Raw genomic sequence first — 15,257 nt, forward strand, 5'->3', positions numbered from 1 at the left:
CCACCATTAAACATGAAACAGTATTCCTCAGCTTGTCAGTGTGACAGAGAAAATGTGTGTGACTCTCAGCCTTCTAGCAGACGTTGCCTCTCCATACCTGAGAGAGTCCAGTCTCCAGTGTGGATCCTCCAGTCCAGCAGAGAGCAGCTTCACTCCTGAGCCTCCTGGATGATTGTAGCTCAGGTCCAGCTCTCTCAGATGGGAGGGGTTGGAGCTCAGAGCTGAGGCCAGAGAAGCACAGCCTTCCTCTGTGAGCTGACAGCCTGACAGCCTGCACACACACACACACACACACACACACACACACACACACAAGCAGCAAACAGTGTCATAGTGTGGCATAGTGTGTTCCAGTAAAAAATAATATTGATAATCATCTCAGATAAATTTTCCTTGATTTTGAAATAAAACCATCTCGATAACTTTCAATAACGACCACAGCAGAGTTCCTACCTTAAAGTATAATTTTGGTTATTTTCAACCTGGGCCTTTGCCATCATGACGGTTGAATGACAACACATACACACACACACACACACACACACAGACACACACACACACAAACACACACAGCAATCACACTCTCCAACAGTTAAACTTGTCTTCAAATAGTTGTGACCCCTCCTTTAACAGGGATATCTTTTGCTGTTTCAGCAATTTTATATAATTACCTGGTGTCTATAAAATACATCTGTTAAGTTTTTTTCAGTAAAAATCGTTTAGTTACAGCTTTAGCTATTCACTTCCCAGTGTTTGTTTCCCACCTACAAGAAAATAAGTCGTTTTACATAAGCAGCTTCTTATGCTAATGAGCTACTGCTCTGATAGGCAGGCCGTTGTGGAAGGCCCGCCCTCCTCTTAGCACTGATTGGTCGATTTCAGCCAGTTCAGTGTCTACATAGAAACTGGAGCAAAATCTGACTGGCTTGTACAAGGGGGCGTGTTTTATAGTTGGTGACTCTGGGGAAATGGCATAGTAACATGATTCTGTTTTTGCCGGGCCTCTGGGACCAGACTAGAAGAGAAAGTAGCTGGCTGACTGACTGACTGACTGACTGACTGACTGACTACCCATTGTTGAAAGTTGCATGAGAAGTGGCATCAAGACCTACACAGTCATGGTGGTATACATGATATTGTGTTGTTTGCACTGTCATGGTGTGTTTCTGCCCCCGGATTTCAAACTGGAAAAACATGGCGGCTCGTTTGGAATCTTTCTCTTATATTATGAAAATAGTTCACCGAAATGTGTTTCTGAAAACATTTGAGGTGAGAAATCAGCCATGCAGCTGCTGAATCTGTCTTCATTTGACATAGACAACGTTTAGTTTAAAAGTTTGTACATGAGTTTCAGGAGTTTCCAGAGGCGGCGAGTCACGCTACTACAAGCATCCCTTCAAATCCTGAATGAACATCTGCATAGCAACAGGTGTGTCATCGTTCACTTATTGTCGAATCAAAGATGTTTATTCCGCACAAAACGTAGTTATCAGGCATCGCAACCTGAGAGAGAGAGAGAGAGAAACCGAGAGAAGTTGAATTGAAATCAGTGATAGACTATTACAGACTGAAATTATTACTATTAAACAACATAGAAATTAATTCCTGTCAGAAATATCTAAAATATTAAACTCCATCTCGCCGAGACTGAGGATCAGTGGACCCCCCCCCCCTTCAAGTTTACTGTGTTCACCTGTCCTCTGTCCTGTGTAGTGGTTTGCTATTTAAGTTGCTTCCTCAGTGGCGCTATAGCAACATCATAAATTAAAATGGACATAATTCATTCATAATTCATTGTCTTTAAGTCTGATACACTTGACATTTTGCACACTTCTTTTTGCACAAAGGCCCAACATATAGGGTATGGTGAAAGCTGACAATCAGCTTTCAGCATCAATTAGACACGGTTAGCATTGGTCAATCAGCAAATAATTTAATGGGAATGTGCAACTATCCACATTGAAGTACTGTGTACATTTTGGAAGCAATCAGACACCAGGGGGTGCTATAGTTACAATTCAAAAATCTGACGATTAAAATGTAGAGATCTCTTGCTCTAATTTACCTATAGATATGAAATGGATGTCAAAAGATTCATCTGGTCATGACAAACAACTTTGCCAATACAAGTCTTCATGCCAAATCTATTTGTTTTCCGCCATTTTGACTTTCACCAAATTTGACACACAGCATGTCTGGACTGCCCCTAATAAAAGTTATGGATGGAAAATAGTTCATCCAAAAATTTTCATTTTTGGATGAACTATTCCTTTGATGGAATATCGTTAGTTCAAGCAGAACACTGTAGTCGTGCTGTGCCCAGCTGATCAGCTATCAGCTGTTTCATCCAAACAACTCTCCAGCTGATCAGTACCAGCTGACTCTCAATCACCAATCACATTCAAACAAGTCAATGAGGAGGTCAAATCTGTCAGCTCACACTCTCACTCTGCTGTTCATTGATGCCACTGCTGCTAGAGACCTGGTTGCTGCAAAGCTCCCTCCACCTCCCCATCCTCCTCCTGTTATTGTCTGTACATAGGATGTTGTGTAATCTCATGCATGCTGCTTGGATTCATTGGGAAGCATCCTCAAGAGCAGAGCCTTTCTGCCAAATACAACTGTATAACCAAATACAAAATAGAAACAGGTGCTCTTCTTCCAAAAGGCTACTTTGTAGCTGGGTGCTGGACTTCAATGATAAGAGTTTGAGTTGAAAAAAACTGCTAGCACGTTTCGGTATTACACCTGGCTCTGATGAAGGTGTAATACCAAAACACGTTAGCAGTCATGGCCAAAAACTAAATTGGTGAAAATTAAGTGATGTCTTTTTTGTTATATTCTTTTTTATTATTATATTGGTGTGCTGCTTTCTTTCAACTCAAAGAACTGAAGAACCATTTGCAGTAAATTGTTTAAACTCCTTTGACGCAAGTGTCTCTGACTGAAAGTAAAGCAGAATTTAAATGGCCGTCTGTTGAACAGTAACAGTAATCCTGACCTGAGAGTTTCCAGTCTACAGTGTGGACTCCCCAGTCCAGCAGAGAGCAGCTTCACTCCTGAATCCTGCAGGTCGTTGTTACTCAGGTCCAGCTCTCTCAGACTGGAGGACTGGGAGCTGAGAACTGAGGCCAGAGCTTCACAGCTTCTCTCTGACAGCTGACAGCCACTCAGCCTGAGGAAGAATTAGTGATTAACAACAACATTAAAAGTATTTATTTTTTCTCTCCTGTATAAAAGTCATATATTGAATCTATTCAGTTATCTATGCACTTACACAGCTTTATTGGAGGCTTTGACCACTGGCAGCAGCCTCAGAAGGGCCTCCTCTGAAGCAGAGTATTTCTTCAGGTCAAACACATCCAGCTCTTTTTCTGATGACAGTAACATGAAGACCAGAGCCGACCACTGAGCAGGGGAGAGTCTCTCTGTGGAGAGACTTCCTGATCTCAGGTACTGTTGGATCTCCTCCACTAGAGAATGGTCATTCAGCTCATTCAGACAGTGGAACAGATTGATGCTTCTCTCTGGAGAGGGATTCTCCCTGATCTTCTTCTGGACGTACTGGACTGTTTCCTGATTGGTCTGTGAGTTACTTCCTGTCTGTGTCAGCAGGCCTCGTATGAGAGTCTGATTGGTCTCCAGTGAAAGGCCCAGGAGGAAGCGGAGGAACAAGTCCAGGTGTCCATTTGGACTCTGTAAGGCCTTGTCCACAGCACTCTGGTAGAGGTGTTTTAGTTTAGATTTGTCTCTGAGTAGTTTAGACCGCAAGGATGTTGATTGTGGTTCTGACAGTAGATTGACACCAGTGTTGATGAATGACAGAGAGACATAAACAGCAGCCAGAAACTCCTGAATGCTCAGATGGACAAAGCAGAACACCTTGTCCTGGTACAGCCCACACTCCTCTTTAAAGATCTGTGTGAACACTCCTGAGTACACTGAGGCTGCTCTGATATCAATGCCACACTCTGTCAGGTCTGCTTCATAGAAGATCAGGTTGCCTTTCTCCAGCTGGTCAAATGCCAGTTTTCCCAGAGATTTAATCATCTTCCTGCTCTCTGTAGTCCAGAGTGGATCTGTCTCAGCTCCCCCATGATACTTGACATTCCCCTGTTTGGACTGAACCACCAGGAAGTGGATGTACATCTCAGTCAGGGTCTTGGGCATCTCTCCTCTCTCACTGGTTTTCAACACATGCTCCAGAACTGTAGCAGTGATCCAGCAGAAGACTGGGATGTGGCACATGATGTGGAGGATTTGTGAAGTCTTGATGTGGGAGATGATTCTTCTGGCCTGCTCCTCATCTCTGAATCTCTTCCTGAAGTACTCCTCCTTCTGTGGATCAGTGAAGCCTCTCACCTCTGTCACCACGTCAACACACTCAGGAGGGATCTGATTGGCTGCTGCAGGTCGTGTGGTTATCCAGAGGCGAGCAGAGGGAAGCAGTTTCCCCTTGATGAGGTTTGTCAGCAGCACATCCACTGAGGTTGACTCTGTAACATCAGTCAGGATCTCGTTGTTCTTGAAGTCTAGAGGAAGTCGACACTCATCCAGACCGTCAAAGATGAACACAACCTGGAACTTGTCAAACCTGCAGATTCCTGCTTCTTTGGTCTCAATAAAGAAGTGATGAAGAAGTTTCACCAAGCTGTACTTTTTGCCTTTCAGTAGATTCAGCTCTCGGAAAGTGAATGGAAATGTGAACCATATATCCTGGTTGGCTTTGTCTTCAGCCCAGTCCAGAGTGAACTTCTGTGTTAAGACTGTTTTCCCAATGCCAGCCACTCCCTTTGTCATCAATGTTCTGGTTGGCTGATCTCTTCCAGGTAAGGGTTTAAAGATGTCTTCGCATTTGATTGGTGTTTCTGGTCTCGCTGGTTTCCTGGATGCTGTTTCAATCTGTCTGACCTCATGTTCATCATTGACCTCTCCACTCCCTCCCTCTGTGATGTAAAGCTCTGTGTAGATCTGATTCAGAAGTGTTGGGTTTCCTGCTTTAGCAATCCCCTCAAACACACACTGAGACTTCTTCTTCAGATTGGATTTGAGTTCATGCTGGCAGATGGGAGCAAGAGTTTCTGAATGAACAAAGAACAAATAACGTTAATGAGTGGATGTTTCGGTAAACATGAGAAATGTGAACATTTCCTGGTAATTGTATACCTCTACTCCATTGCATCTATTCAGCTCATCACTGGTGAGTGGACAAACAGGTCCTGACTATGTGTGCAGCTCAGTGTGAAAGGCAAGTGATGTGGTGCTGATTTTTTCCCAACGTGCACCACTGTCACTGCGTATTACACTCACATTGACAAATTAATAATTTTACCAGATTACCCAGAGGCATTGTGCTCAGTTACCTTTCAAACTTGAACTGAATAGTGTCACGGCACACCATCACCAATTGGCTGTCCCGAGTGGCTGTCAGGTTGGGGGGTGGGCTTACCTCACACAGCCGGCAATAGTTGTGAAAGGGGGGTGTGTTGGAGTGATTGGGGGATCTTCACTTAATGTGTGAGTGTGGTACGGGGGGTGTGGGGGGCGCACGAGAGTTTGCAAGGGAATTCTCCTGTGTTTTGCGAGTGACGAGAAAAGGTCACGGACAAGAAGTGTTTGGCCTCTCCCAAAAGTTTTAAGTTTAGTTTGGTCTGTGTCTCATGTGTTAACTAAATGAACTGTCAACAGAGCGCTGAGGTGAACCAGGTTTCCGAGAGCGGAGGAGCGTGCTGGCTGGGTTTCATGAGCTGGAACTGCGCCTACCTCCTGAGCGTTTTTGGGTAATCATGTGTGCATGGGCAGCCTGGCCCTGGAAGCCCTTAGACAAACACTGTGGTCAGTGTCATGCACAGTTTGCCCAGGGTTTGGTTGGCTGTGACAATAGGTTTGGCAAATGTTTTTCCATCATGTTAAACCTGTTAAAAGCCTCTTACTGCTCTGCAGAGAGTCAGCCAGATCCTCCTGCTTCATTCTCCTCAGGAAGTGCAGTGTGATCTTCAGAACTGCCTCTCTGCTGCTCTTCTGCTCTTCCTCCTCACCGTCCACCACCTCCTCATCCTCCCTCTGCCTCTCTAAGCATTCTGGGTAATCTGGACTCAGAACACTCTGGAACCTTTTCAGCTCGTTCTTCACAAAGGTGACGATGTTCTCCTCAAGCAGCTGGAACAGAATAACATATGAATTAAACTTTCTTATTAAAATCATGGAACACAACATCAGATCCATCTTGCATAGACTGAAAGTCCACTGGTCTAAAGAGTGCTGCATGGAGACTGAATGTTTGTTTTGGATTTCACTTGTTGGTGAAGTAAAGGTGGTGTTGTGCATTTACACACCATAAATATGGAGTCCAGGTCTGTTTGATGCTCCTGGGCAGACTGACCACTGGGAAACTCTGACCTCTTCTGGTGGAGTCTGGGACACACACACACACACACACACACACACACAGACACACACACACACATTTTAAATACTTTACTTGAATTTATTTGAATTCACTCATTCACAGATTCAAATGTTTCAAGGTTCTACAGTGATTGACAGTTAAAGGAATAGTTCACCCACAAATAAAAATGTTGTCAATATCTTCTCTCCCTCATGTCAGTTGAAACACTGGTGAAGTTTGTATGTCAGTATAACACACAGTGAGCTAGCTGGCACAGCTTCATATCAGCCTTCTCCAAAACAACTGTTTCTTTAGAGTTCCAGAAAGCTAAAAAATGATATAAAATTACTGCAAACAGCAGAATGCAAGTGTTGTGAAGCCAACGATTGAACTGTGGGTCCAAAAGTCCAATATTTACCTCATTATCTCCTAGACTTTTCCCTCTCTCAGAGCTCTGGTTGCTCTACAGTGATTCCTGCTGCCTTCAGGTGCTGCTCGTCAGCTTGTACTTCTGAGTTTTACAGTCATAAATACAACTCGTCATGTATTCAAGTACTTTTTAGACAGAAATAAGAAAATGCACTCTGAAACAAAAGTTGCTTTTTGGTGACTATTTTAGAAACCAAGTGTTACAAAGCTGCTTTGTGCTGCAAAGTTTATTGGCTAAAAGTTAAACAGAGTGAGAATGTCACATCTTGGCATCTTGGGTATCATGTAAAATTCAACTTTGCTCCATTTGTATTTATCACTTTATTGGGTCGCTCAAACCTGCTCTGTCCATAATTACAATATTCCCAGCAGCATTTGAAGGCACCATCTGCTTGCCACTGTTGAGACAGTTGTTGCAGTGCAGAACAAGTGATAATCTAGGAGATAATGAGGTAAATACTGGACTTTTGGACCCACAGTGCAATCGTTTTGATTCAGAACACTTGGATTCTGCTGTTTGGAGTCATGGTTTATGTTCATTTTCTACCTTTTTGGAACTGTAACAAAATGGTTTCCATCCAGTTGTTTTGGAGAGGGCTGCTGTGAAGCTGTGCCAGCAAACTGGCTGTGTGTTATATTGACATACAATACAATACATCAGGGATGCTGTGGGTATACTGGAAGACACAGAGGATCGCCATCACACAGGAGTGTTTACTGGCTATCAGTATGAAGGGCCAGACCAATTTTTAACTTCTATCAATAGAGTGGTGTCCATGTTTGAGCAGAATAGGGATACACATAGACCGGTCACTCCTCATGGACACACAGCTGGGTACAGGAGAGTCTGGTCTGTCCTGCTGGATCCTGATAGAAACACAGGATCGACAAAGCAAGACTGATGGTGGATACCCAAGAACTACCAGCTAGGTCTAAACACAAAAAGTGTCAGCACACCAAAATAATAATAATGATAATAATCATAATAATAATAATAATAATAATAATTACAATAATAAGAAGAAGAAGAAAGTTTCCCTCTTCCCACTGAATTATTTCTCCTCTCTCCTCATGCTATTGGCTCTCTTAATAAAATCCTCCTCTCTCTCTCCTTAACTCTTATCCTGCTCTCTCTGACATGATTGTTCCAGGTTAACCGGAATATTGTAAGGTCACTGCAGCTTTGACCTTTGCTAGCTTCACCGATACAAGCTGCATTTATTTCCTAAAAATGAAGAAGAATAATAACTAGAAGAGTTCAAATTTTGTGAAGCAAGTGTGCTTGCTTCAGTGTGACAGTTGAACGGCTGAATTTATTAACTGAGTTAATTTTTAAAGTTATTTACAATTTCACCACCAGATTTCACTTTTGACTCTGCTACATTCAACTCTATAGAGCAATATGTAGCAATAAAAGTATATTAAAAACAGTGTAGTAGCAGTAACAGAGTTCTAACAGAATATACATTAAAAGTATGACTTGTAGTTGAAATAGTGTTTAAGTGCAGTATACCTTTAAAAATATGAGTAGTCATAGCACTAGTCATAGCGCTTTAAAATATAAATATGTTGAAGTATGCTGAAGTCGTGTTTCAGCGGAATATGCCTTTAATAGTAGAAGTAGTAGTAGAAGTAGTGTTTCAGTGGAATGTGCCTTTAAATGTTTACAGAGCAGTAGTAGGAGCAGCAGTGTTTTAGTGGAATAAACCTTTAAGAGTATGTGTTGTAATAGAAACAGTGTTGATACAGTGAAAGTCTATGAAGTGCATTAAGCAGCATGTATTTCATCGCTCCTGCTTTTATTGAAATATAAAGTAACTGCATGGAAAGATGATCAGATAACATATCAATATCATTTTGATACAGGTCTTGACCTGAATAAACATGAACAACCAGCCCATATAAAATAACATCAGGATCAGAGTCCAATCTGAAGTCTGTGGCAGAGAATCAGGAAGTAGTTTTATGACGCATCTATCAAATGGTGAAGTTTAACCTCATCGTCTACAATGAACCAAAGAGCCTTCCTGCTCTGATTAAAACAGGATCAAAAATGTTACAACTCATTTACATGTTCAGGACGTTAACGTTAACACTCAAACACTGATGTATTCACAAACTGTGACAAAGTGTTTTATGTTTCAAACTGAAACAGTGAGTTTCACCCTCCTAATGACAAACAGGTCTGTCCTGCTGGATCCTGATAGAAACACAGGATGGACAAAGCAGGACTGATGGTAGAAAAAGGTTAGACAGACAGGCTTTAGACCAGCAGGTTGACAGTTGCTGGAGAGTAAATGAGAAACACTCTTCCCTCCCTCCACAACTTCCTCCAAAGTTCAAGAAACTGAAGCCCCAAATTGCTCCAGTGGAGTTCTTAGTGGCCAACAGTAGAAGACTGTGGAGATACTGGGCAGCTTCCAATGTCTAACAGTGACAGACTGGTTATACTGGGCAGCTTCCAGTGTCTAACAGTAACAGACTGGAAGAATGAGAGGAAAAAGAGCATGCATGCTCAGCAAATGTTCTCTGCATTATTAATAGTTAAAGCATGAATACAGTAACATTTTAATGCTAGTAACAACTTACATCTTTTCAGAAGAATGGTGTTCATCTTTAAAATCAATTTCGGCATATTTTGACCGGTCGCTCTTCATGGACACACAGCTGGGTTGAGGAGAGTCTGGTCTCTCCTGCTGGATCCTGGTAGACAGAGAAGAAGAACACTAAGGCAGGACATTCACTTTTTAATGAAGCAGCCACAGCAGCAGGTGGAGACCCAAGAACTACCAGCTAGGTCTAAACACAAAAAGTATCAGCACACCAAACTAATAATAATAAGAATAAAGTTTCTGTCTTCCTACTGAATTATTTCTCCTCTCTCTTCATGCTATTCATGCTTATCCTACTCTCTCTTACATGATTGTTCCAGGTTAACAGGAATATTGTAATGTCACTGCAGTTTTGACCTTTTCCCTCCTTTATTTTGTTGACTCAAATCTTTTTTTTAGTGATTGAAGCATATTGCACTGATATACTCATAAATGAAGGAATCAATCTGGATAAGAGTGCCAGTGAAATATCTAAAATAGAGCTAACTGTAGCCTAAATGTAATACGGTGAACATTTGAAAGGTTGAATGGCGTTACTAGTTTCACTGATACAAGCTGCATTTATTTCCTTAAAAGTAAGAATAATAAGAACTAGAAGAGTTTAATTTACAGGATGCTACTGTCATACTGAAGCAAGTGTTCTTGCTTCAGTATGACAATTTAACAGCTGAATTTATTAACTGAGTTAATTTTTAAAGTTCTTTACAATTTCACCACCAGATTTAACTTTTGACTCTGCTACATTCAACTCCATAGATCAATGACTTGTAGTTGAAATAGTGTTTCAGTGCAGTACACCTTTAAAAATATGAGTAGTGGTAGTACTAGTCATTGTGCTTTAGTGGAATATACCATAAAAATTATAAATATGTTGAAGTATGCTGAAGTAGTGTTTCAGTGGAATATGCCTTTAATAGTAGAAGTAGTGTTTAAGTGGAATGTGCCTTTAAATGTTTACAGAGCAGTAGTAGGAGCAGCAGTGTTTTAGTGGAATAAACCTTTAAGAGTATGTGTTGTAATAGAAACAGTGTTGATACAGTGAAAGTCTATGAAGTGCATTAAGCAGCATGTATTTCATCGCTCCTGCTTTTATTGAAATATAAAGTAACTGCATGGAAAGATGATCAGATAACATATCAATATCATTTTGATACAGGTCTTGACCTGAATAAACATGAACAACCAGCCCATATAAAATAACATCAGGATCAGAGTCCAATCTGAAGTCTGTGGCAGAGAATCAGGAAGTAGTTTTATGAAGCATCTATCAAATGGTGAAGTTTAACCTCATCGTCTACAGTGAACCAAAGAGCCTTCCTGCTCTGATTAAAACAGGATTCAAAATGTTACAACTCATTTACATGTTCAGGACGTTAACGTTAACACTCAAACACTGATGTGTTCACAAACTGTCACAAAGTGTTTTATGTTTCAAACTGAAACAGTGAGTTTCACCCTCCTAATGACAAACAGGTCTGTCCTGCTGGATCCTGATAGAAACACAGGATGGACAAAGCAGGACTGATGGTAGAAAAAGGTTAGACAGACAGGCTTTAGACCAGCAGGTTGACAGTTGCTGGAGAGTAAATGAGAAACACTCTTCCCTCCCTCCACAACTTCCTCCAAAGTTCAAGAAACTGAAGCCCCAAATTGCTCCAGTGGAGTTCTTAGTGGCCAACAGTAGAAGACTGTGGAGATACTGGGCAGCTTCCAGTGTCTAACAGTAACAGAATGGTTATACTGGGCAGCTCCCAGTGTCTAACAGTAACAGACTGGTTATACTGGGCAGCTCCCAGGTGTGAATATATTACTGTATGTGAAGAAGAGTGATGCTGAAAAAGAGCATGCATGCTCAGCGAATGTTCTCTGCATTAGTAATAGTTAAAGCATGAATACAGTAACATTTTAATGCTAGTAACAACTTACATCTTTTCAGAAGAATGGTGTTCATCTTTAAAATTAATATCGGCCTCCTTTGACCGGTCGCTCTTCATGGACACACAGCTGGGTTGAGGAGAGTCTGGTCTCTCCTGCTGGATCCTGGTAGACAGAGAAGAAGAACACTAAGGCAGGACATTCACTTTTTAATGAAGCAGCCACAGCAGCAGGTGGATACCCAAGAACTACCAGCTAGGTCTAAACACAAAAAGTATCAGCACACCAAAATAATAATAATAATAATGATAAGAAGAAGAAGAAGAAGAAAGCTGCCCCCTTCCCACTGAATTACGTCTCCTCTCTCCTCATGCTATTGGCTCTCTTAATAAAATCCCTCTCTCTCTCTCCTTAACTCTTATCCTATTTAACTGAGTTAATTTTTAAAGTTGTTTACAATTTGACCACCAGATTTCACTTTTGACTCTGCTACATTCAACTCCATAGATCAATATGTAGCAATAAAAGTATCTTAAAAACAGTGTAGTAGCAGTAACAGAGTTCTAGCAGAATATTCATTGAAAGTATGACTTGTAGTTGAAATAGTGTTTCAGTGCAGTACACCTTTTAAAAATATGAGTAGTCGTAGCACTAGTCATAGCGCTTTAAAATATAAATATGTTGAAGTATGCTGAAGTAGTGTTTCAGCGGAATATGCCTTTAATAGTAGAAGTAGTAGTAGAAGTAGTGTTTAAGTGGCATCTGCCTTTAAATGTTTACAGAGCAGTAGTAGGAGCAGCAGTGTTTTAGTGGAATAAACCTTTAAGAGTATGTGTTGTAATAGAAACAGTGTTGATACAGTGAAAGTCTATGAAGTGCATTAAGCAGCATGTATTTCATCGCTCCTGCTTTTATTGAAATATAAAGTAACTGCATGGAAAGATGATCAGATAACATATCAATATCATTTTGATACAGGTCTTGACCTGAATAAACATGAACAACCAGCCCATATAAAATAACATCAGGATCAGAGTCCAATCTGAAGTCTGTGGCAGAGAATCAGGAAGTAGTTTTATGATGCATCTATCAAATGGTGAAATTTAACCTCATCATCTACAGTGAACCAAAGAGCCTTCCTGCTCTGATTAAAACAGGATTAAAAATGTTACAACTCATTTACATGTTCAGGACGTTAACGTTAACACTCAAACACTGATGTGTTCACAAACTGTCACAAAGTGTTTTGTTTCAAACTGAAACAGTAAGTTTCACCCTCCTAATGACAAACAGAGCCTTATTCTGTATGATTGTCTTATTACAGTTAAATCAATCAACAGTAAACATTAACAGGTTGAAGAATAATACTCTATAAACTGTAATGAAAAGTGTTTGCTACAATACCTTTTCATGTTGGAAATAGCCTGCTGCCTCGCCAGTAAGTGACTGTGAATGTAGACTACTGGCTTGATACTGACAGAGAGAGGGAGGGGGGGGGATAGAGAGAGAGAGAGAGAGATAGATCATTAATCAACAGTCTCAGGGAAGAAGGCAGACTCTAATTTGATTTCATTCCTGTCTCATCAGGAAATATCAGAGTCACATTGGTAAAACAGGACTAAGATTCTAACAGCCCCGCTGAATGTATGAATGTACAAAATACTATTAACACCTGCTCTATCCAACAGATTCACTAACCAGGTTTATACAGAGAGAAGGACTTTTAATCCTGAGGGACAACTGAGACTTTAAAGATTCAAAAGGTTTTTGTGTGAACCTCAGTTTTGTGGAGGTTGTGGTGTTTTTTACACAGTGTATTAACAGAAACATAACATGTATCTGAACATTCAGACTAGTTCTACAACTTCCTGCATATTTCACCAATGTAATTAATGGAGATTACAACCTAACTAGTGTTTATCCGTCTTCCACTTAAACTCACAAATAAAACAATGTTCTTTTTGGCCACAAAGACAACAAACAAATAATATTTTTTCAATACACAGGATATGATGTTACTGTCCCTTTGCCATATAATCCAAGTTCAGCATTCACATAGAGGCCCAATTCAGAGTTTAACAGAATGATATACTACCATGCAGATGAACCATAGAAAACATCAGGCTATATCATAAATCTACAGGACCGTAGGACAGGCAGTAACATACAATAAAATACACCTTAACAGTTTATTGGCTCTTCCGCTCTAACAGGATGTGAGCTAGCATCCAGAATACTGTGTGCATCATGTTTTATACCAGTCTTTTCCTTGTCAGCCCAACAGGGGGAGCTGCTGATCTGAAACTGCCCTCTAGAGTCTATAATATTACAACAGCACAATATGATTCACCACACACTACCTATATAAATACCACATGTATTGACCATGCTACTCCTGTATAGACAGAAACAGAAAATGTTCAATATGCCGCTGCTTTACTTTCCCAGCAGAGACAGAGAGCAGAGCAACAATATAAAACTACAGTAAAGCAGCCGACCTGCACACATGCTGTAGCAGTACAGTCCACAAGAGGGAGACCTCACTCCACTAAAACCTCCTGAACAGATCCACCACCTGAACACAATATGACCTGAACACAATATGACCTGAACCTACCTTGTCTGTGACTTTCATGTTTCTCATGATGCTGCTTTCTTATCCAGATCCATTTTTTTCCCCACTGAAGAATAAAATGAAATGGATTTTTGGATCCCATTTACAAATCGTTCTGTTCTTAAAATGGGTGAAATAATGTCAGCAGAAATTACATATGATGAAGTTATTACATATTTTAACACGTTACTGAAGTTTTAAAAATATTTTGCTGACAACCATGGTGTGGATGTTGTATTCTCCTCACAAAGCCATGAAATGCTGAATGCTAAGTGAAGTCTGTCTGGCAGATCAAGTAATGAAGAAATGCAGAATAGATGAAGCACGAAAAAACAGAATAATTCAATATTAATGCCTGTATGTAAAGTCATTACCTACTCACCTAAGACTGAAAGGGGGCGGGGCCAGAATACCTTATTTGGGCCAAAAAATGACGTCACACTTGAGACAATTTGACATTTTCCTTGATTTTGAGATAAAATGACTCACAACTTATAAAACAACAGAACAAGATATTGGTTTATTTTAGGGCAATTATAATCACATTTAAATGAAAATACAAACATTATTCTCACATTAATTGTGTGTGTGTGTGTGTGTGTGTGTGTGTGTGATCCTGTCCAGAGTGAACTATCATTTCAGCAGCTGTCTTTGGTCAGCAGTGTGAGTGTTTCTCCCTCCTCTATCTGACACAGAGACACTGAGGAACTAGACCCAGACCAGAACCCAAACCTAAACCCAGGGTAGAGTGGACCAGTGAATGTGGAGTACCAGGTGTGGAGGTGGATCAGTGTGTCAGAGGAAACTGTGTAGAAGGACAGAGAGCCAGCAGGCCAGTCCAGATACACTGCTACTCTGTTAGAGTCAGAGAAGGAGAGGGAAGGTATGACTGTTCTTCTGTTATTGTGCCAGACAGAGTATCTGTTATCAGAGCAGAACAGACTCCAGGACTTTTCATTCCATCCAAGCCTGCAGTCTTCACCCTCTCCTCTCCTTCTGATTCCTCTGTAAGTCACTCCTATATGAACCCCTCCTTTCCTCTCGACCTCCCAGTAACAGCGACCAGTCAGACACTAGTCTTTCCACCACTTTTAATAAGTTATGTTTTGTCTGAGTTGCCCCAGCAGCTGTGCCGGTTGCTGACCGGCTCGATAGACTTACTGTGTTTATGGTGACATCTACTGGCAGTTAAACGAAACTGCAGCTTACATGTAGTCCAATGCAGATCTAATCACAGTTCCAGTACAGGTGCTATTGGTGCTACAGATTCAGGATATTTGACTGGCTTGATAATGTTCTCTTTCTAGAACCTCTGTTACTATTACTCAGTCTTTAGTTT

General features: G+C 40.9%; 1 protein-coding gene across 1 annotated transcript; it reads right to left on the minus strand.

The window, feature by feature from the left end:
• Positions 1–63: 63 nt before the first annotated feature.
• Positions 64–11,607, minus strand: LOC139666977 (protein NLRC3; the record flags this gene model as incomplete). The annotated part of the gene is made up of 7 exons (XM_071546342.1): positions 11,356–11,607; positions 9,407–9,520; positions 6,336–6,414; positions 5,934–6,159; positions 3,278–5,081; positions 3,002–3,175; positions 64–271 (listed from the first exon to the last, which is right to left on the minus strand). Coding segments are annotated over exons 1-7 (2,673 nt in total), but the record flags the coding sequence as incomplete, so codon positions are not given.
• Positions 11,608–15,257: the final 3,650 nt, after the last annotated feature.

Source organism: Centroberyx affinis, unplaced genomic scaffold (genome assembly GCF_046629955.1).
Source record: "Centroberyx affinis isolate AG114_WGS23_722 - 3 ecotype Tasmania unplaced genomic scaffold, CSIRO-AGI_Caff_v1 ptg005224l_1, whole genome shotgun sequence".
NCBI lineage: Eukaryota > Metazoa > Chordata > Actinopteri > Beryciformes > Berycidae > Centroberyx > Centroberyx affinis.